The sequence below is a fragment of the Chelonia mydas genome, chromosome 11 (assembly GCF_015237465.2).
Source record: "Chelonia mydas isolate rCheMyd1 chromosome 11, rCheMyd1.pri.v2, whole genome shotgun sequence".
Lineage (NCBI taxonomy): Eukaryota > Metazoa > Chordata > Testudines > Cheloniidae > Chelonia > Chelonia mydas.
The window spans coordinates 2,525,511-2,547,198 of NC_051251.2; the positions used below are offsets into that span (position 1 = coordinate 2,525,511).

Genomic DNA, 21,688 nt, shown 5'->3' on the forward strand with positions numbered 1-21,688 from the left:
GAGAGTTTCTCCTGCAGCCCAGGGCAGACACCTGGCCCCTCGCCATGCCAGCCAGGCGGCTGCCTACAGCCCAGCTGCCAAGTGTGTGTGTGGTGGACAGCCCAGGCCATTCACAAACCACCATTCTCCACCTGGGGCACCGAGCTGAAACGGGGCTGGGCGCCCGCTTGCACAGAACTGGGACTGGGGGAAGGGGGCTGGACCCCCTCTTTCCTCGGGGTGCTAGTGCAAGGCTAGGGCTCAGCCCTGATTGCCACGGGCTTGTCCTCCGAGCCCCAGATAGCTTGGTGAGCCCAGGAGGTGCCCGGGTCCGTGCCCCGTCAATGGACATCCCCTAGGGGTGGCTATTTCGTCTTTCCTCAGCCCCTCTGTGGCACCCCCTGGGAATCCAGTGCAGAGGCAGAAGGAAAGGACAGAGGCTGTCTGGGAGGTTGCCTGGAGCTTGCCTATACTAGCCATCCCATGGTTGCCACCATCTGGGTTAGCCAAGGCAGGGCATCGCTCTGTGAGAGGCTTGTGCAGAGACAGCCGGGGGGCTTGATTCCCTTCCCCACTGGTGCGAATAGGTAGCAGCCCCCATCCCGTCTCTGCTGTCGACCAGAAGGGAGAGGAGAATCAAGATATTAATTTCCTCCGGGTCATCTCTGCTGCCCGCCGCCATTCCTGGCCTGTTCCGCACAGAGCCCAAATGAATCCACAGCCTCTTGGGACACCCACAATCTGCTGCCTTGAGCTCCCCAGGGCACTGCCATCCTGGGATTGCCCCATGGCCAGTGTAACCTGTTATCCTGCCCCCCACCGCACTGGGTCAGAGCAATGGTCCAACTACACCAGTATCCACTGCCTGCCACAGGGGAACAGACACGTGGTCCAAGGAAGGGCCAAATCCTGCTCTCCAGGGGACTGACTCGAGCTTTTCACAGGACCCAACTAACCGGCACTGAAGTCAGCAGGGGTTACCCTTGGTAAGAATTAAGGCCTGACATTAAGGGCCTCAAAAAGACCCCTCTCCTCCTACCCTGGAATGCTGTGGGAGCCGGATGTTGCCCCCAGAAGCTGAGGCGGGTTGTCCTCTCTTGTAGAGGGTAGAGTAATGGTGCTGGCTTGTTCTTAGTCTCATCTGTTGCCTGACAGTCAGGGTGAGCACCGGCCAGCCGTTCCTGCCCCCTCCCACGTGCACCGTCCGCTTACAGCCCCCATGACGTTCCAGCTTGTCGCCAGCCTGGCACTCTGTTCCCTCTCCAAGCTAGCGTCTAATCCACCTGAGGGATAGCATGGGGGCACAAAAGCATCCTGGGATGAATAAATTATGGAAATCAAATATGGTCGCAGGGGGCGTGGCGGGGTGAAGGGGTCTTTCCTGGCCCTGCTCTGCTCTGCGAGTGTGTAGCCAGGCTATGGAGAGCCGCCGGCTCGGCAGCGTTGGGAGGATGACGCCAGCAGCTTACGGTATGTGAGCAGAGCCGTCTCTCTCAGAGGCACAGGATGTGTTGCCTTTACAAGGGACTCTTGGGTAACGACTGCTTCACCTCCCTGGAAATGACACGCTCCAGCTGTTTGCTTGCGCGCTTTACACAACTGCCCTGAAATGCAGTCACCTCTGGGGCGGAGGGCAGCAGCCATGCACAACGCAGTGGCGAGGAGGGGGAACCTGGGGAACATGATGTCTCGTACAGAACGTGCCTGGGAACTTCAGTGTCCACACAGAGTAAATAGGGAAGTACCCAGGGCCAGATCCTCAGTGAGGGCAAATCAGCGCAGCTCCATGGGCGTGAGCCACCTGGTCCCAGCAGAATATCTGACCCCTTGGGCCTCGGCTGGTGCTGGCCTCTCTGCAAAGAGGGAATCTCCCCCGTTTGGTAGACACCCTGCGTGGCACATTCCCACATTCACGGTGTCCCTGAACCTCACAAGGGCTCGCCCCAGGGTGTGGGGCATCAGCTGGGCTGTCTCGGTCCAGTCCAGCTTTGCTTCTGCATCTGCCGGGAGCTAATGGAAGAAAGCTGGACAACTGAAGGGTCGGCTAAGCCAGAGAATTTCCAAAGCAGTGGGGAGGAGAGAGGGGCAAGCACACAACCCTGTCTCAGAAAACAGGGCATTCTCTGGGGGCTGACCAAGGTTGATCACGCTTAACCCCGGGCCTATGGGGAGTCCTAGCATCCCAGGGGCACTGCAGCGTATATCCCACTTCAGCTGCCTTTTTTAACACCACAGCTCTGCCCTGGAGCTCTCTGCATCTTCCAGCCTGATCCTGAGCTAATCAACCCCGGTCTGTGAGCTCAGGCTCTTGCTGGCTCCCCAACCTCTGCATATGGCCCAGCCGCCACTAATGAGGGACAGGGAGCTGCTGAGCGGGGCTGGGCACTGAGAGACCCCACAGTGAAGGTTGCCACCACCGGTCCAGCAGAAGCTCATTCATCACCCATATGCACATCCCAGTGGCTTTAGCCGAAGGCGCTACTGCTGTGATCTTCTCCCCAGGGACCAGTGCAGGTGTGCAGTCAAAGAGCCTTGCCAGAAATTGACAAACAGATTTGTTTCTAGGGCAAGGATTCAATAAACGTGGATGGTTTTCAAATTGAAAACAAAAACCCTCTTGATTTTTCACCCACGTGTATTTGAATCCGGGTCAGTGCCGGGAAGACAGGGTTGTGAAAGTTTTAATTCTCCAGTTTCTTGGCTTCCCCAAACTGGCAAGATGTCCGTTTTTCTGAGTGAGTCGTGGTTGTACAGTGGAGAGGCACCATTCTGTAGCAGAGACTACATTAATGTGATGTCAAATGAATCATATCATAGAATCATAGGACTGGACGGGACCTCGAGAGATCATCTAGTCCAGTCCCCTGCACTCAAGGCAGGACTAAGTGTTATCTAGCCCATCCCTGACAGGTGTTTGTCCAACCTGCTCTTAAAAATTCCCAATGATGGAGATCCCACAACCTCCCTGGGCAATTTATTCCAGGGCTTCACCACCCTGACAGTTAGGAAGTTTTTCCTAATGTCCAACCTAAACCTCCCTGGCTGCAGTTTAAGCCCATTGCTTCTTGTCCTGTCCTCAGAGGTTAACGAGAACAAGTTTTCTCCCTCCTTGTAACAACCGTTTATGTGCTTGAAAACTCTTATCATGTCCCCCACAGCTTATCTTCTCCAGTCTGCTGGTGAGTCTATTTGTCATCTCATGTTTTAGACACCCAAAGTTTTGGCCTCTAACTGTTTGAAACTCTGGATGACAACATATTTGCCCTCTAAAGCGGAAAGGGTCGGGGATCTGAAACTGTAGAAGTCAAGAGTTTATTATCTATATTTTTAGAAGTGAAAAACACTGATGCCAGCCCCAGATGTTCACCACTAAAACTGAAAGTAAACCTTATTGAATCTGCATGGAACTTTGTCACAACTTTCCTGCCTTGCTCTAATTTATCCAAAGGTCATAACTGTACACAAATGTAAAGACACTTTGACAATTCAAATATCATGCATTCATCCAAACATCTTATCATCTAGCTAGCTACGGTTTCACTACAGTGCCTATCATGGTAACACATCAGCATAGCTATCTAAGCCCATCCAACTAGCAATCCTTGGCTACTCAGCAAAACGATTCCATGTTCATGATACAATCAACGGATGTAAAGCTAATGTTCAAACACCCCCTAACCCTTCCTGTTCCACGAGGTCACGAAGCGCTCTCCTTCACGTTGAAACCGCATCTCTTAGCGTCTGACCGAACGATCACAAATCCAGTGACCACAGTTTGCAGGCACGGTTTGGCAAATTACATTTTTCAATTCTGCATCTAAAAAAATATGGAACCATACTCAGTTCTCCGTGGGAAATATGCAAAATGCACGTAAAAGGCTGATGGAGCTGCAGGGGCAGAGTTAAGGACAATATTCCTGCTCGCACAGTATGTCTCCAGGCTTAGTTTATACCACTACTGTTGACAGCTACCTCCACCCCGCACTCTGACTCTCCGTTCCTCACGCCTTTGGGGGAAGGGAAGTTTTTCTAATGTCATTCCTAAACTCCACTGTGCGAGGGGACTGGGAGCTCGGGATGCCGCGTACAGAAATGCAGCCTTGGATTGTCTAGAGTTGTTATTTATTTTTTAATGGGCGTGACCCAGATGAGACAGGCAGCGAACAATCGGATTATCCTGCGGGGAGGGGTTGAAGGAACTTCATAGCATTATCCCGAGAAGAGATGCCTGCTTTTTGCTGCTGTGTTCTGCATAATTGTAATCTGCATAATGATCTATGCTGGGTAAAAGAGTCTGGACGGTGTTGGTTGGCTTGGTAAACTGAGGCTATAGTGCTAAAAGAATCTGCATGGTCCCGATCACCCTGAGAAGCTGAGGCCGGCCATTGGCACTAGCTGTGGTGGGATGCTATCCCCGGTGAGTGGAGGAGTCGCGTGGCCATCACAGGGTGGTGGAGGTGTTGCCGGAGGTGGAAGCAAAGGAGGACCCCCGTCCATAGCGGGAGACAAACTCTTTGCTGATGAGGCCGTGGTAGACCAGGATCTTAAGGAAGCTGTTTCGGAACTTCTGCCCGATGAAGGCATAGATGAGCGGGTTGATGCAGCTGTGCGTGAAGCCCAGAATCTGGGTGACAGACAGGGCCGCATCGATCTGGTTCCTCCGGTGGCAGGTCTCAGCGATGGCACGGGTCCTCATCATGGTGTCTACCACCAGCGTGATGTTGTAGGGCAGCCAGCAGACCAAGAAGACCAGCACCACGGCCAAGATGACCTTCATGGCCTTCTGCTTCTGGCTGTTCTTGGTCTGGAAGAGGGTCTTCACCGTGATGCCATAGCAGAAAAGCATGATCAGCAAGGGGAGGATGAAACCAAAGGTCTGGGGTAAGATCCGCAACACCACCCGCCACTTGGCTGTGTTCTCCTCCCCAATCCGCTCATAGCAGACCATGCCGTTGTGCGGCGGCCAGAAGGCCTCGCGGAAGAGGAGGATGGGCAGGGAGAGCAGGATGGAGAAAACCCATATGCCCAAACAGACAAATTTAACCCAGTGCCTCTTCTCGGTGGCTGCCCGGGTGGCGTAGACAATGGCGAGGAACCGGTCGACGCTAATGCAGGCCAGCAAGAGGATCCCGCTGTAGAAGTTGACCTCCTGCAGGACCGAGATGGCTTTGCACATGAAGGTGCCGAAGATCCACTCGTGGGCTCGGTAGACGGCCCAGAGAGGCAAGGTGAAGGCGAAGAGGAGGTCTGCGATGGCCAGGTTCAGGAGATACACGTCGGTCACCGAGCGGTTCTGCCGGTTGTAGCTGATGACCAGCACCACCAGGGAGTTACCCACCAGGCTGAGCAGGAACACCAGGCAGTAGACCACCGCCACCACGTACTTGTTGATGTTCAGGTTGTCGGGCTTGCACGGGGCAGCTGCGGCGCTGGGGTTGACGGTGTTGTAGTCGGTGTAATTGTAGCCTTTGAAGAGGTCAGAGAAATCGCCGTCGAATATCAAGTCACCCATGCTGGAAGAATCGCTCTGGGCCTGTTCGGGTGATAAGGAAGGGGGGGGAGAGAGAACACAATTCAGCAAGTCGTCAAAAGCAGGATGTTCACCGTGTCCTGAACCGGCAGCGAGGGGGCTGCGCGGCCAGGCCGGCTGCTCTCGTGGTTAGATGTTCACTCACAGCTCGAGAGAGCCGCGTTCAGCTCCTGGGTCTGCCACGGACCCTTGTGCAAATTGTCTGGCTGGTAACTGGAGGTCGTGGGTCAGGACCGGGGGAAGGTCCCTAAAGGTGGGAGGGGCCACTCATGCCCGAACTGTGGCCCCGCCCCCCATGCTGCCACTTCCCCTGAGGCCCCACCCCTGTGCCGCCCCTTCGCCCAAGGCCCCACCCTCGCGCCACCTCTCCCCCAAGACCCCATCCTCCCGCCACTTGCTCCTCTGTCCCCCTCCCGTCGCTCGCCTTTATGGCCGGTAAAAAATGGAAGAGCATAGCGCTCCCACTTTTTTAAAATGGGGGGGCCTTGGCCCCCTGCCCCCCCTCCCCTGTTCCGGCACCCCTGTCATGGGTTCACTTCCCTGTCCCATAGATGTGTTTGTGGGGGTCAGCCCGTAAGCATCTGGAAGGCTCCCAATGGGACTTACACACCTGACTCTCTCTGAGGAGCTGGGCCTCCGAAACAACAGCGAGTGAGGCGGTATAAGCAGTTTCCAGCTGTAGTCAAGGTGTGCGCACCCGGAATGCGTTACACCGTGAACGCTGGATCGCACCCTGAATACTGCGCACAGGTCTGGTTGTCCCAGCTCAAAAAGGCTAGATTAGAATGGAAAAGATACCGAGAAGGGCAACAAAAATGAGGAGGGGGATGGAACGGCTTCGGTACGAGGAGAGACTAATAAGACTGGGACTTTCCAGCTTGGAAAAGAGATGGCTACGAGGAGATATGGTAGAGATCTATGAAACCATGACTGATGTGGAGAAAAAGAATAGGGAGCTGTTATTTATGGCTTCACATAACACAAGACCCAGGGGACACCCAATGAAATGAATAGGCCGCAGGTTTAAAGACAAACAAAAGGAACCATTTCTTCACACAACGCACAGTCAACCTGTGGAACTCCTTGCCAAGGGATGTTGTGAACGCCAAAATGATAACAGGGTTCAAAAAAGAACATGAGTTCATGGAGGATAGGTCCACCAATGGCTCATAGCCCAGATGGTCGGGGTGCAATCCCATATTGTAGGTGTCCCAAAGCCTCTGACTGTCAGAAGCTGGGAGTGGGCAACGGGATGGATCACTCGATGATTGCCTGGTCTGTTCATTCTCCCTGAAGCACCTGGCATTGGCCACTGTCAGAAGACAGGATCCTGGACCATTGGTCTGACCCAGTATGGCCATTCTTACGTTCTAGATAAACAGATGGATGGATGCAAGTTTCTGGTCTTTCCAACCCTTATGGAAAAAGCTCTGTATAGAATTTAATCAGGAACAGCTCAATGGGGTTCTAAAGAAATGACTTTAAAACCTATACAATTTAAGAGAGAATAAGATCCTTTTCTATTTTTTAAATCATCAGGCTGTAGAATTCTGGAGCAGCTGTATCGTTTTCACTATCAAATGCGATAGGGTGGTTAAAAGAGACCCTGCGGTTACGTTGATTTATATCAGCTGAGGATCTGGCTCAACATTTGAATTCCCCATAGACTTTTGTGTTAAAACTTCCGAATAGATTTGCTAAAGCAAATTGACACGGCTACAGGGGAGTTCTTCTGACTTACACCAGTGGGGAATTTGGGCCAGAATTTTTTCCACTTTAAGGACGGGTTCTAACAGTTGCAGAGATGCTCCAGCTATAAAACACAGAGAGAAAGGACAGATGGTCCAGCAGTGAGGGTGCACAGACTTTGGCTGTAAAATGGGGATAACCACACTTTCCGACCTCCCGGGGGAGCTGTGAGAAGAAAGCCATTAAAGCTCTTGAAGTGCTCAGACTCTGTGGTGATGGGGGAGAGGGGCGGCAGATAGGTAGCTAAGACAGAGACAAAATAACAAGGATCTTACCTGCTAGAAAAGGGAATCTTTAAAGAAAGCTCCTCAAAGCAAGCCGTGTTCTCGTTGCAGTTGGTCTTACACATACACTGAGGTAAAGATAAAAAACCCCAGAGTCCTTTCTTCCAGGCAGTGGGGCCAGTAAAAGAAGTCCCCTAAACACATATAACCTCTTTTCCTCTTTAAGGAAAAGTTAGAACTGTTACAAAGGCTCATTGGGGTTTACCATGTAAAATTTAATTTACACAATGGGTGTAAATTGCAGCCAGGGAGGGTTAGGTTGGACATTAGGGAAAACTTCCTAACTGTCAGGGTGGTTAAGCACAGGACTAATTGTCCAAGGAGGTTGTCGAATCTCTGTCACTGGAGATTGTTAAGAGCAGTTAGACACACCCCTGTCAGGGATGGTCTAGATAATACCTAGTCCTTCCATGAGTGCAGGGGACTGGACTAGACGACCTCTCATGGTCTCTTCCACTCCTACGATTCTATGTGGATAGAAAGGGGAGGGGCCACAGAGTTCCAGCACTAGGCTGTGGGACACTCAGACGGGTGCGCCCTGGCATTAGTGGTTTGGTTCTTCTTAGATAAAAGAGGCTGCTACTGTGATGATTTAAAAAAATTATCTCATATGGATAGATATTGTTAAACTAGCAGGAGTGCCAAAGGGCCTGGGGGGGAATGCCAAGTTGTGTTTTTTTAAGTAAATGTTTTGAGCACCTCTATGCAGCCTTTTAACAAAGAAGTCCTTTCTCCTGAGTGTGCATTGGACATTGGAGTTAAAGAGACCTTAACAAAAAGAAATCTGTAAACAAGCTGAGTAGAAATCCCTGCCCCTCTTGGTGGCTGCAGCTTTCAATGTCTTATACCCTGTGATGTCATCATGTCACTAGCTCGCCCAACATCCATAAAACTTGACATCCATAAAGACTCCCAGGGTAGAAAAAACCTGAGTTTCTAACTTTAAAAAGCCAGCAAACCACCACCTTCTACAACAATCTTTTCGGCCTTCTTGATAGATGATAAAAAAAAAAAAAACCCAAAAGAGCGCAAGTCCCATTTCCCCCTCTTTCCAGGATCTCTTTTAAGATTCTGGGGTACATAACACAATCCCCACCGCCCACCCCCATATCAGCTCCATGCAGAAAAACATGATTTGGCAATTTTCCCTCCCGATCCTTTCTCCTGCCATGTGAAAACCCCTCCCTACCTATAAAAGTCAATGAAATCCATTACAAACCCTTTCTCTCTCTTCGGTAAGTGCTAATATCACCTCACGCCCATCTGCGTGCCCCACATCCTGCGAGGAGTCCCACTGTTCACTGCAGGAGGGGGAGAGGAATTGGATTCATTTGTTTTTTTCTCCTCAGGCAAATAAGCACGTACTAATATTGGACTCGATCTTCAGCTGGTGCGAACTGGGGTCGCTCCCGGGGAGGGGGGGATAATGGAGATATGTTGATTTAGTCAAGCTGAGGATCTGGCCTGTTAAATCCATGATGTGTCTTGGGCAGTGTCAGCAGCCTTCCCCATTGATTGCTGCGCGTCCCTATCATTCGCAGTAGGGACCCACTGCTCTGCTTTTCCTCTCTGACACTGCAGCCCTTCACTAACGAACAGGGGCAGCGGGTATCAGGCCAGGGCAGGCTAAGCCTCCCCAGACCCAGGCTGTGGCCCTGCCCATGCTGTGCCCCGAGGCCCTGCCCTCCCTCTCCACCTGAAGCCGATGGGGCAGCCCAGGGCAGCTCTGGGGCCTGCCGGGCGGGGGGGTCAGGCCAGCGGCTTGGTCCGGCATTGGGGATGTCCCGGTGTCGGGAGGCGGGGGTCGAGCCAGCAGCTCGGCCCGGCACTGGGGCCAGCCCGGCGCTTGGGGGAGCTGGCTGGGGCACGCGGGCTGGGTCTCCTCCGGCCACAGCGGGGGTGGGAGGGCATTTGGGGCTCTGGCGGGCGGGGGGGCTGGGTCTTGGGGGTGTGGGGGGGTCCACCTCCTGCCCCTCTAGTAAACCTATCAAAGTAACTCACTCTGCCTGGACTTTAGCCAACACCACTTTGGAAAAAACATGCATAAAATGATCCAGCCTGTCCTCAAGATAGTTTCTCAAAGTGGCCACCTGCTGCAGGTGGATTTCCTGATCCAGAACCACGTCTGGATTGACCCCGGAAAAGGAGGTTGGTGAGCCTGGCCTTCTGCTGAAATACGACATTCTCCTGGGGCAGAAAAGGGCCCAGCTCCGTCTAACACAGCCTTGTGCTTGGTCCATGGCCACTGCACTCTGGGCGTGGCTGTCTGTTCAAAGCAGTTGTGGACGTCTGACTGGCTGAATGAGGGGGAAACGGCTGTTGAGAGGTCTAGGGGTACTTAATCCAGCGTGGGAGCGGGGGCCAGACAACCTCTTGAGGTCCCTACTCCCTACACAGCTATGATTCGGTGATCTAAGTGGGAACACATATATAACTTATTTGTCCTCTCCTGCAGGCATGAGATCAAGAAAAGCCACCAATGGGCATCCACGGAGCAGATGCAGCTTGGGAGCATGCCTTTCTGCAAACGCAGCCCCTGCTCGGAGGCGAAGCTGCCCATTGTAAATACTCGGGTCCCTCCTGATGGATCGCACCGTCCATCCTGGGCGGCATGTTCTCAGAGTCAGCGAACATGAGTCACACCCTTCATTGTGGGGCTGCTCCGGTAAATATCGTCTGTGGAAACATTGCAGCAATACGGGGAAATCGAAGACAACAACTCAGGCGTGTTACCTCCGGTGAGCAATTTTGTGTAACAGGAAACGGGAGCCTTTCTCAACCTGCCCTCAGACACAGGCCCCGTTCTCGGCACAGTCCACGCTCGCCCCAGGATGGAATTTGGCTTTATTAGCACAGAAAACAAGAGGGAGAGAAAATAAACACCAGCTCAAATGAGGGCTGCTTCTTCCGGTTCCTCCCTCAGGGCCGCTCAGCCCACACCCTAGATTCTCTCTGCTCTATCTCCCGTTGTGTTACCTGTCTCAGTGACTCGGCAGAACCCATTTAGCCTTTCCCCCCAGCCGGATCAACACTTGCCCACGGAGTGTGATGTTCCAGGCAAACACGCTGGCTTGCTACAAGCTACCCTGCCGTCTGTGTGGGCTAGATCCTCAGCGTCTGTAAACCAGCATAGCTCCAAGGAGGCCAATTCACAGCACCACAGGATCCAGCCCTACTTTTTAACCCTTTGTGGGAAGCATTCCTATAAGCCACGTGCAAGTGCAAAAGCCAGAGATGGGCTGAGACGGCATGTTCCAAACTGGACCCAGAGCCAAACTTTTTTAAAGTTTGGGGGTGTTTGGATCAGGGCAAGGGGTTGGTTTGCCCAACTGCCAAGCTGGTTATGTTTATTCTGTGGATGATGGAAACCCCCAGAGACCCTAGCTGAGGCTCTAGCCGGTTGTGCCAGGGGCTACACAGACCCCCCGCTTAAGTGCCCCTCCCCCAGGCTGAGCACCGCACAGAGACTCAGCCAGGAAAGCTGCTCCACCTCTTCCCCTTCAGACCGTTCTCAGTGGAAAATGGCCTTTTCCTGAAAATGGGGGTGTGTGTGAAACTTTTCATTTTCCCCCACAAAACCCAGAACTGGACCCTCCCCCCACTTCTTTTCCTTTTTCCATTTTGCCCCTTAATAAAGGGAAGAAAGCCAAAAAGGCAGGAAGGGGGTTGGGGAATATAAACCAAACCCCACCCCTTCGGCCTGCCGTCGCTTTGGGGTGGGAGCTTTGGTAACAGCTACGGTTCCTGTCCGTTTACAGCCCTAGACAAATATTAACGATAAAGGGCAACTGCCCCGGCATGTTCTCATGTGACAGCCACCATCTGGGTTGATACACCAGGGATTGAACCGGGAGCTTCTAAAGCCACCCTCTGTGCCCAGGAGGCTGTTACAGACTCCGATCACCCGCAGACTGACCCAGCCTGGGCTACGTAACACCCGCTCCCCAGTGGCTTATGCATCACACCATCCTGGCTCACGCCCCTCCAGCCGAATATTGATGGACCCACCAGATTCCACAGGGCTGAACCGACGGTTAGGCTTTGCCATGGAACGGTGCCCAGGATCTGAGCTCCCCTTCCAAAAACTGACCTTTCAAGCCCTCTGGTGGTGAAGACCCACCCCCCCAACCCTCATCCCTCTGCTCACAGGTGTTTTCAAACCCTTCCAATATAAGGGCCAAATTTGCAAAAGCTAGGTGCCCAAGACAGATCCCATGCCTAGATGGAGCTACTTTAAGGTAGGTGCAAAACTGGTTGGAAAAACGTTCCCAGAGAGTAGTTATCAGTGGTTCACAGTCATGCTGGAAGGACAAAACGAGTGGGGTCCAGCAGGGATAGGTTCTGGGTCCAGTTCTGTTCAATATCTTCATCCATGATTTAGATAATTGCATAGAGGGTACACTTGTGTAGTTTGCGGATGATACCAAGCAAGGCGGGGTTGCAAGTGCTTTGGAGGACAGGATTAAAATTCAAACTGACCTCGATAAAAACTGGAGAAATGGGCTGAAGTCAATAGGATGAAATTCAATAAGGACAAATGCAAAGTCCTCCACTTAGGAAGGAACAGTCAGGTGCACCCATACAAACTGGGCAGTGACTGCCTAGGAAGGAGCACTGCGGAAAGGGATCTGGGAGTCAGAGTGGATCACAAGCTAAAAATGAGTCAACAGTGACTGTTGCAAAAAAAGCAAACATCGTTCTGGGATATATTAGCAGGAATGTTCTAAGAAAGAAAGGAGAAGTAATTCTTCTACTTTACTCCGTGCTGATTAGGCCTCAACGGGAGTATTGTGTCCAGTTCTGGGTGCCACATTTTAGGAAAGATGTGGACAAATTGGAGAAAGTCCAAACGAGAGCAACAAACAGGGCCGGCTCTAGGTTTTTTGCAGCCCCAGGCAAAAAAAAATGTTGTCCCCCCCTTTTAGCTTTTACACATGTGGATGCCCCCCCAGCCCAACACCACTCCTTCCCCGCCCAATTCCAACCCCTTCCCCAAATCCCCGGCCCCGCCTCCTCCCTCGGGCACGTCGCATTTCCCCTCCTACCCCTCCCTCCCAGGCTTGCTGTGCAAAACAGCTGTTTCACGGCAAGCCCGGGGGGCGGGGGGAGAAGGGGAGCGGCGGCGGTGTGCTCAGGGGAGCAGGCGGAGGCGGAGCAGAGGCGAGCTGGGGTGGGCGGGGGCGCGGGTAGCTGCCGGTGGGTCACCCACCAATTTTTCCCTGTGGGTGCTCCAGCCCCGGAGCACCCAGGGAGTTGGTGCCTATGATGGCCGGCGCTGGAATGCCGCCCCTGGAAACGTGCCGCCCCACGCACGTGCTTGCTTTGCTGGTGCCGAGAGCCGGCCCTGGCAACAAAAATGATTAAAGGTCTAGAACGGTGGTTTTCAGCCTGCGGTCTGCAAACCCCTGGGGGTCCGTGGACTAGATGTAAGATTTCCAAAGGGGTCCACTCCTCCATTCGAAATTTTTTAGGGGTCCGCAAATGAAAAAAGGTTGAAAACCACCGACCTAGAAAACATGGCCTGTGAGGGAAGATTGAAGACACGGGGTTTGTTTAGCCTGGAGAAGAGAAGACTGAGGGGAAACATGAGAACAGTTTTCAAGTGCATTAAAGGCTGTTACAAGGAGGAGGGAGGTAAATTGTTCTCGTTAACCTCTGAGGACAGGACAAGCAGGAAAGGGCTTAAATTGCAGCCAGGGAGGTTTCGGTTGGACATTAGGAAAAACGTCCTGTCAGGGTGGTTAGGCCCTGGAATAAATTGCCCAGGGAGGTGGTGGAATCTCCATCCTTGGAGATTGTTAAGAGCAGATTGGACACACACCTGTCAGGGACGGTCTAGATAACACTTAGTCCTGCCTTGAGTGCAGGAACTGGACTAGACGGCCCTCGAGGTCCCTTGCAGTCCTACACCGCTCTGATTCTCGCCGTCGACGCCCGCAGATGCATCAAGAGTCGATTGCACCTGCACAGCAGGTGGGCTTCTGGGTCCACTTGCAGACACAGTTGTTCATTTCCCTTGTGCACAACTGCTAGTGTGCACAGGCAGGGCTGTAGGGCAGGTCCCCCTTGGCACCACTTTGCCAGCTTGGACCTACGGGCCTAGCTGTCTGTGCTGCATCCTGGATCTTAGAAAGCGGAGGGGGAATGGGTGACAATGGAGGTTCCCCCTGCATGAGCTGTCGCCCTGGAAATGGCTCAGCAGCAGCACTGAGCCACGGATGATCCGGTTTCTCCAGTTCTTCTGCCGCCTGATGTGACATGGACCTGCCCTGGGGTCCCACTGGGATGGGAGTTTGAAGCCCAGAAGGAACCACTCTGACTATGTACCCTGAGTTCCTGCATAGTCCAAGCCACAGACCCTCCCCCAGGGTTTCCTGAATCCAGCCCAGACCTTCTCTCTGAGCTTGAGTGGATCTTTTTGCAAGACATCCACGCTTGATGTAAAGACTCCAAAATCTACCCCATCCCGAGGCGGGTTGGTCCCGTGGCTAATTACTGTGAAGGAGGGAGTTATAGGTATTATTTTTGTAAGTGTCCTGCGTGCCTCAGTTTACCCATGACCCTGCCTGACTGCAGCAAGGTAAACCCAAGGAGGCGCTTAGGGGAGAGTAGGGAATGAACCAATGACAGAGATAAGGCTCCTTCAGGGAGCCATGTGGAGGAGTTGGTCTGAGCCCAAGTCCCACTGTGACGCGAGTCCAAGACCAGGGTTTTTGCAGTGCGGATGCAGCTCAAGCCTCAGTTGCCCGACTCATGTCCAGAGAGGCCACCAATGCTATCCCACATTCCCCTGGACCTCTGTTTCCTGGCCCTTCCACCCCAAAACTACCCCCTCAATTCCCGGGCACCTGTTCAAACACAGCCACATGGCGTTTAATCCTCTCCCACTTGAGAACCGGACCCAGCCATTCCCACACCAGGAGTGCTGCCTAGTGGCTGATGGTGTGGGAGCCGGCTCTGCCCAGCCCCTCTGCGGGAAGCGTCGCCCCAGACAACCTGATCATTGCTAAGAGAATGAAAAGCCCCCAGGCCTCTGCCCCGCTGTGCGGAGAGCACAGCGACCCAGAGAATGAAGGGGAGGGAGGTCTCCCTCTTGGCCAGGCTTCAGGTGGGGCTACCTGCAGCCAGGGGACTCCCCCCCGCCCCCCGCCATGTCCAAAGGGCCGGGGAAGGGAAGATGCATCTCGCCCACAATAAAAACGAGAACTTGTTTCTGCTGATGCTAGTGATTGTAGAGACTTGGTCTTTTTTCAGCCCTCCCTGCACCTTCCTGTTTCCTTGTGTGGATGGCAACGGGCATTGCTAGGCAGCGAGTCCCCTGCAGTATGCCCGGGGGCATGCAAGGGTTGCCAGCCCCACCCCCACCAGGGCAGGGACAGGAGCCACGATCACAGCGAGTGGGTGCACGTCTAGTAGTAGGATTTTATGTTTGTATTTTGTATAATTTAAAATAAAAAACAAAGAATGACATAATTCTGTAGCCTGTAGTCAATGGACTGGTGTATGATTTGATCATATCCTGCCAGGCACCCCTTTTGAACAGCAGAAAGGAATGGCCTAATGGGCCATTTGGTAAAGGTGCATCAGGCGGAATCTGCGTCTAGGCTGATTTCAAGGCAGTGACAGACGTTTTAAGGTCACTACTTTGTTGTGGGTTTAGCATTTTAAAAGAGGTGAAAGAATGCCGGGATTGTTTTCCTGTGCATTGTGACTTGATGTTCCTGTTTAAAATGTTCTGTGTAAATTAATTCTGTTTTGTGTGTGAAGGAGGAATGTACAGAGCTAAGTGTAAAAGGCCATCGCTGAACTAAGCCTATGAGGAAGGAACCAGAGACAGACGCAAGGGTGCCAGGAGGCTGCAACACGCCCCTATGGAAATGTTAAAGGAGGGCAAATGAACAACTTTAAAAATAAGACAGGCACTTACTGACGGGGACAAACTAGCTGATGTTTGAATTCTTTGCAGAAAAGAACATCCCGAAACCTGGACGCGAGGCACTGCTTCACCACCAAAATTTTAACCCACAAAACAGAAGACTCCAGTGTCAGGTTTGGCTTTACCTGCTTCTGGGAGCTTTCAGTGCCCAGGTGATTAAAGCAATCATGAAAACAAATGCAGCCCTTCTTATAATGCCTGGGAAGGGGAGGTGGGACCTAAGGTTCACCTTATAAACACCACAGGAATACCAAACCACTGGGAAATAGGGGTTAAAATAAAGGGTCCCACTGGGAATACCACCACCAGGAGTTCCACCTATCCACAATTACCATATCCGTAAAATAACCCTGTTAAAGACAGTAACAACCCTCCCAGTCAGTGTGGGGTACTGTCCAATACCCCATAGTGAATTGAACCTATGGTTCCCGGGCACATGCCCCAGAACCTGGACCAAAGAATATGCATTTGAAAGAGGTACCCCAATTAAAATAAAGACAACAAAATTGTTTGTGACTCAAAGTAATCCAGTAAAAGTCTTGTTAAATCCACAATTAGCAAAAATAAAAATGGCTATAAATTGGACTCACCAACAATCCGTAAAGACAAAGAGATAAAAAGGGAGCCCGCTCCCCAAATTGACCATGGGATCCTTTTGGCTACCCCGGGTTACAGGTCAATAAGCTTAAAAAAAAAAGGGTATTAAATACCCAGGAGTGCAGGAAATAAAGCCCTCAGAAACGGGTGTGCGTGTCCCTGCCTGTCACCACAGACCCCTGCAGCAAGGCCACTCCATCGGGAACACGTGAACAGAACAAACGAAAGAAAGTGACTCCGTTTTTACACCAAACGCAGAGGGAGGTAGGGAAGCTCGTCATTCAAATATCACAGGCCAATAAAAACATGCTAAAAACTGCTAAGTCTAAAAAAAAACCTGCCAGCCTGTCATTGGCAGGGCGTTTTTACAGGCTGGTCCCTGACCTCTAAGGGCACGTTGTCTATCACGGTTCACCCATTACCAGTTGTATTCATATTGTCCTGTGTTTGCTGGCTCGGAATATGTTGTATGTGCTGTTAAATTTAAAACGTTGGTTAAATTACAACCACAAGCTCAAACGCTCTCTCAGTCGATTGCTATGAAATAATTGTATAAACTGTGACCCTCGCAAGAATTGTTCTTAAGGGGCCAAAGGGGGGACATGTAGTAGTAGGATTTTATGTTTGTATTTTGTATAATTTAAAATAAAAAAGGAAGAATAATGAAATAATTCTGTAGCCTGTAGTCAATGGACTGGTGTATGATTTGATCATATCCTGCCAGGCACCCTTTTTGAACAGCAGAAAGGAACGGCCTAATGGGCCATTTGGTAAAGATGCATCAGGCGGAATCTGCGTCTAGGCTGATTTCAAGGCAGTGACAGACGTTTTAAGGTCACTACTTTGTTGCAGGTTTCAGAGTAGCCGCCGTGTTAGTCTGTATTCGCAGAAAGAACAGGAGGACTTGTGGCACCTTGGAGACTAACCAATTTATTTGAGCATAAGCTTTCCTGAGCTACAGCCCACTTCATCGGATGTTTAGCATTTTAAAAGAAGTAAAAGAATGCCGTGATTGTTTTCTTGCGCATTGCACCTTGATGTTCCTGTTTAAAATGTTCTGTGTAGATTAATTCTGTTTTGTGTGTGAATGAGGAATGAATGTGTAAAGAGATAAGTGTCAAGGCCATCGCTGAGCCAGATCTATGAGGAAGGAACTGGAGACAGACGCAAGGGCGCCAGGAAGCTGCAACACGTTGCCCCTCAGTGGTCCTGGATCTCAGGAGCCATTGCCAGGAAGCCTGCTCCAGCCTAAGCACAAACCATGGCGAAAATACCCCAGAGATTTAATCACTGTCAGTCACATCGCTCAACACAACTGAACACACCTGCTCTTGAGTTCTCTGTGGCCTCGTGTCAGTGCTGCCCCCAGTCTGTTAACTCTCGCATCTGTGTCTAGTACAGGGGTCCCCAAACTGTGGGGCATCGGGGGGTGGGGTAGCAGGTCCCGGGCCAGCCCCTACAGGGGGTAGGAAGGGAGCGCCACCCAGCCCCACCCCAGCCCCCGGCTGCAGCTGCGGCCCTGGCTCCGCGCCCAGCCCCAGCTCTCGGCCCCCAGACCCCGCTCCTGGCCACGGCTCGGCCCCCGGTCCCCACTCTCAGCCACTGGTCCCTGCTCCCGGCCCCTGCTCCGCTCCTGGCCCCCAGCAGCAGCCCCTGGCCTCCTGCCGCTACTCTGCTCCTGGCCGGGGCGGGGAGGGCGCGGACACAATCCATTATGGGGGGGTGGGGGAGAGGAAAAGTTGGGGCACCGCTGGTCGTTGTGAAGCAGGGCTAAGCGGAGGTGGGGCAGATACACAGGACTTACTGCACGGGGGGAATTTCACCTGACCTCAAGCTGTTCAGCGGGGGCAAACCAGACTTCAGTCTAAGCCCGAGTCGCCAGCAGACACAGGGTGAGATGGTGGCCAGGGGGCCTGGGTTAAACTCCAGGCTCTCTCACAGACTCTGTAGCTACGTCCCCACGGCAATAAAAAAACCCACCGCATCGACTCTCAGAGCCTGGCTCAGCTGACTTGGGCTGGTGGGGCTCAGGCCACCGGGCGAAAAACGGCCGTGTAGCTATTCGGGCTCGGGCTGGAGCCGCCCTCTGAGATCCCACGGCCGGTGGGAGGGTCTCAGAGCCTAAGCTCCGGCCCGAGTCCACACGTCTACACTGGAATTTTACAGCCCTGCCAGCCCGGGCCAGCCACAGCCATGGTGCGGGTCTTTCACCTCGGCGTACAGGTACCTGCGTGAATTCACTTCCGCCCAGCTCCTCGCAGGTGCCGAGATTTCAGGACAGGCTCCCCCTGAAATCAGTGGAAGTTCGGCGCCTAGGTACCTCTGCGGCTCTAGGCCTCAGTTTCTCTTTGGGGCTGAGAGCGGATGGTCCTGCCGTATTCTTGTGAAACGCAGCAGGAACCCCTCTGCTCCCCAGCCGCTCTGGCTCAGCTCCCTGTGTGTCCACATGAGATCACGGCACCGCCGCCCACACAGGGGAAGAGGAAGAGAAATGCACTGAAGTGGGAGGTGGGCAATAGTGCGGTGATAGGACAGTGTCCTACAGCAGGAGGAAATTGCAGCCTGATGTAAGATCTCAGCTCTAGTTAACCCATTAGGGCGAATATGTGAAATAAGCCCTTTGCCGAGGCACTGGCTGGTTCCCGAGCCAGGCTAGGGAGCTGGGGCTGGCGGGACGCCTGCCGCGTGAGCTCCGGTTTAATCTCCAGCGTTGGCCAGTCGTACAGGAAGCCCTGACCATCTGTACTGGGGCAGGCAGCCGTGGGAGCCCCTGTACAGGGAGGGGCCACCTGTAAGCGTGGCGGGGGTGGGGACTGAGCGCCCAGGGGATTGGAGAGACTTGGGCGGGTTCCTAGCTTCACAAGAGACCTTGGTGCTATGTGACGGGATGGGGGGCATCCATCAGAGGCAGGGGAGCCCCCCGGGGTGGTTTGTGGCCTGGGGAGGCACCGTGGGGGTGAGGTGCAGGGAGTGGAAGGTGCCGGAGGGGAGGGAAAACACTGTGCACCTCGAATAACCCGGGGGGCTGTTACTGAGTTCACACCAGGGACTGGTCCTGGACCGCAGCCTGAGGGGGCCCAGCTCCGGGCCAGGGCTCGCATGGGGAAGCCTCACCCAAGGCCGCAGAGCAGAGGACTTGCTCTTTCGTATTCCTGCCGCACTAGCACCCTGCAGTCCCCATTGCGACCCACGGCGCTGGGCACTCTGTGAAGACGCAGGGCCTTGCCTGAGGAGCTCCTAGCCAAGAGTGTGTTCACGCCCACTTCCCTGAGCACCGGGCGTGAGGAGCCCTCCCAGGACAGGTATGGGGCAGGGAGGAAGGGGTCTCCCGTGCCTGGGCTCCCTACATCCAGCTTCCCCCATTTCCCAGCCCAGAACCACACGGTTTCACTGGGTCGGGGCAGCAGAGAAGGCGGGGCCCAGATTTCATTTTATGCAGGAAATTGACGTGTAACTGTCTGAAGGCCAGTGTTAATCCTGCAACACTCCCCCCGGCCCCACATGCGCAGGGCTCCCCCCACACCAGTGAAGGGTCTCTGTGCAGGATGGGGTACTCAGCCCCTCTGGCACACAACTGACTCCTGTAAACACCTCATCTGGCGCTGTCCATTTCCCATCCCCCTAGACGGACGGACACAGGGTCACGTTCTTAAACACAGACCATTTTGGGGGGGAGATCCCCAAGGGAATAACCACAGCTGCTGGGAACAGAATCCCTGCGGGAAAAGAACAGCAGCTCATGCTGAAAAGGCTGAAGCCAGGTGGTATGATATTCCACCCCGGGGGGCGGGGGAGGTCTCCTGGGGGGACACTGAGAGCCATGGGGCAGCAAGCATGGCCGAGGATGAAATCCTCCCTGTGCAAGGGGCCAGCATGAGGTTATGCATCAATGACGTCCCACATAGGTACTGGGGTGAAGGCAGAAGCCGAGAGGGGAAGACAGGGGTGGACGTCTCCAAAATGGCCCTGTTCTGTACGCTTTCCCTGGAGCTCTGCTAGTGGCCCCTGTCGGAGGCAGTACTGGGCTAGATGGACTGTTGGCCAGACCCGGTCTGGCAGCTCGGATGTTCTTATGTTAATTGCACCCTGAGTGTGACTGGCCTGTGGGACACGTTTGCTGCAGGACACGAATCCAGCAGCCACAAAACAGAACCTGACAAGTCCTCTTCCTAAAACGCTGGGGCACAATCGTTTCCCTCCTCCACAGCAAACTCCTGGCTATAAATGTTTTGGGTCCAGTGCCCCGTGCAAGGGGGCCCCACCTGGAATCATTATAATAACCCCCCACCTCCCCCCCTGCCCCGACTGTAAGGAAAGACAAGAGCATCGCCTTACCTTCTGTCAGCGGCCACCGTCAGCACGTCCTGCCCAGAAGTTCTCCACGGCAGCAGCTTTATACCGAGTTAGGAGGATCCGGCATTGCAAAACCCAGCCCCAAATGAAAAGGAAAGACAGAGGCTCCGATTTATACCTCAGGGGCTGCAGGGCAGAGAGGCCCGGGGAGAGAGCAGTCACCACAAAAGCAGAAGTTGTGACTGCTGCTGTAATGCCGCCACACCTGGGCTGTTCCTCAAGGGGCCGCTCTCGCTGACCAGGGGGAGCCGGCGGGGCGCTGGTCCCATCTTGTCTCCTCAGGAGCGGGGGTCCACCCGCGTGGGACAGGTCAGGGAAGGACAGGGATGGACCAACCTCTCCAGCTCTGCACGCTGCCAGACGGAAGCAGAGCGAGATCCCAGGGCTGGAGGCTGGAGCCCGACAAATCCAGACGGGGAAGGAGGAGCGCATTGTTAACCCGGAGGGTAATTCACCACTGGGACAGCTCACCTGGAGCATGGGGAATCTCCGCCACCTGGAGCCTTTCCAGCCAGCCTGGCTGCCTTTCTAAGAGAGCCGCTCCAGCTCCCCCAGAGCGGAATCCCTGGGCGAGGCTCTCTGGGCCCTGCTGGCCTTTGACCTATCAATCTGGGAGGCAAGGCGCAGTTAGACGATGGGCCCCGAACCAAAAACCCAGAGTGGCGGGTCCCCAGCCCCACCCACCATACTTAGCTCTTAGGTGGTGCCTTTCATCAGCAGGTCTCAAAGTGCTTTGCACTGGAGGTCAGTATCACCATCCTCACCTTACAGCTGGGGAAACTGAGGCACAGGATGGCAAAGTGACTTGGCTAAGGTCACCCAGCAAATGAGTGGCAGAGCCAAGAACAGAACCCAGGTTGCTCACATCCTAATCCAAGGCGCTGTCCACTGGGCCACACTGCCCCCTAGCTATGGGATAGGGAGGAAATAGAAGATGCTGGCGCAGCCCCTGGGCAAAGGGTCTGTGCTGTGTCGTATCCAGTGGCCAGCAGCCAACTGGGGCCAGCCAGCACAGAGATTGAGGTGGGGGGTGGTGGGGTCAGAGCTACAGCTGGTCTCTGCTTCCCCAGGCCCAGCGGGGGGCCTTCAAAGCAGAGCATAAATCAGAGTAGCTCTGAGACTGCTCTGGTTTACACTGCAGGCCAGACAGGACTCCGGATTGCTCCAGAATCTGGGGCACACCAAGGTGGCTGAAAGCCAAGCGCAGGACTGGAAGAAGTGAGAATCAAACGTGTTTCTAGGTGGTCGGTTACAGGGCAC

At 53.7% G+C, this 21,688-nt stretch overlaps 1 protein-coding gene across 6 annotated transcripts; it reads right to left on the minus strand.

Annotated features, from left to right (window-relative positions):
• Window positions 1–3,275: 3,275 nt before the first annotated feature.
• LOC102935676 (C-X-C chemokine receptor type 2) lies at window positions 3,276–20,597 on the minus strand. 6 transcript variants are annotated; one of them, XM_037912798.1, is made up of 3 exons: window positions 7,534–8,000; window positions 6,120–6,284; window positions 3,276–5,512 (listed from the first exon to the last, which is right to left on the minus strand). In XM_037912798.1, the coding sequence occupies exon 3, from the start codon at window positions 5,489–5,491 to the stop codon at window positions 4,421–4,423; it is 1,071 nt and encodes a 356-aa protein (XP_037768726.1). In that variant the 5' UTR covers window positions 5,492–5,512; window positions 6,120–6,284; window positions 7,534–8,000; the 3' UTR covers window positions 3,276–4,420. The 6 variants fall into 6 exon arrangements, with proteins under 6 accessions (XP_037768726.1, XP_007060489.2, XP_043381345.1 ...); XM_007060427.4 differs by lacking the exons at window positions 6,120–6,284; window positions 7,534–8,000 and adding an exon at window positions 20,411–20,597; XM_043525410.1 differs by lacking the exons at window positions 6,120–6,284; window positions 7,534–8,000 and adding an exon at window positions 18,396–18,537.
• Window positions 20,598–21,688: the final 1,091 nt, after the last annotated feature.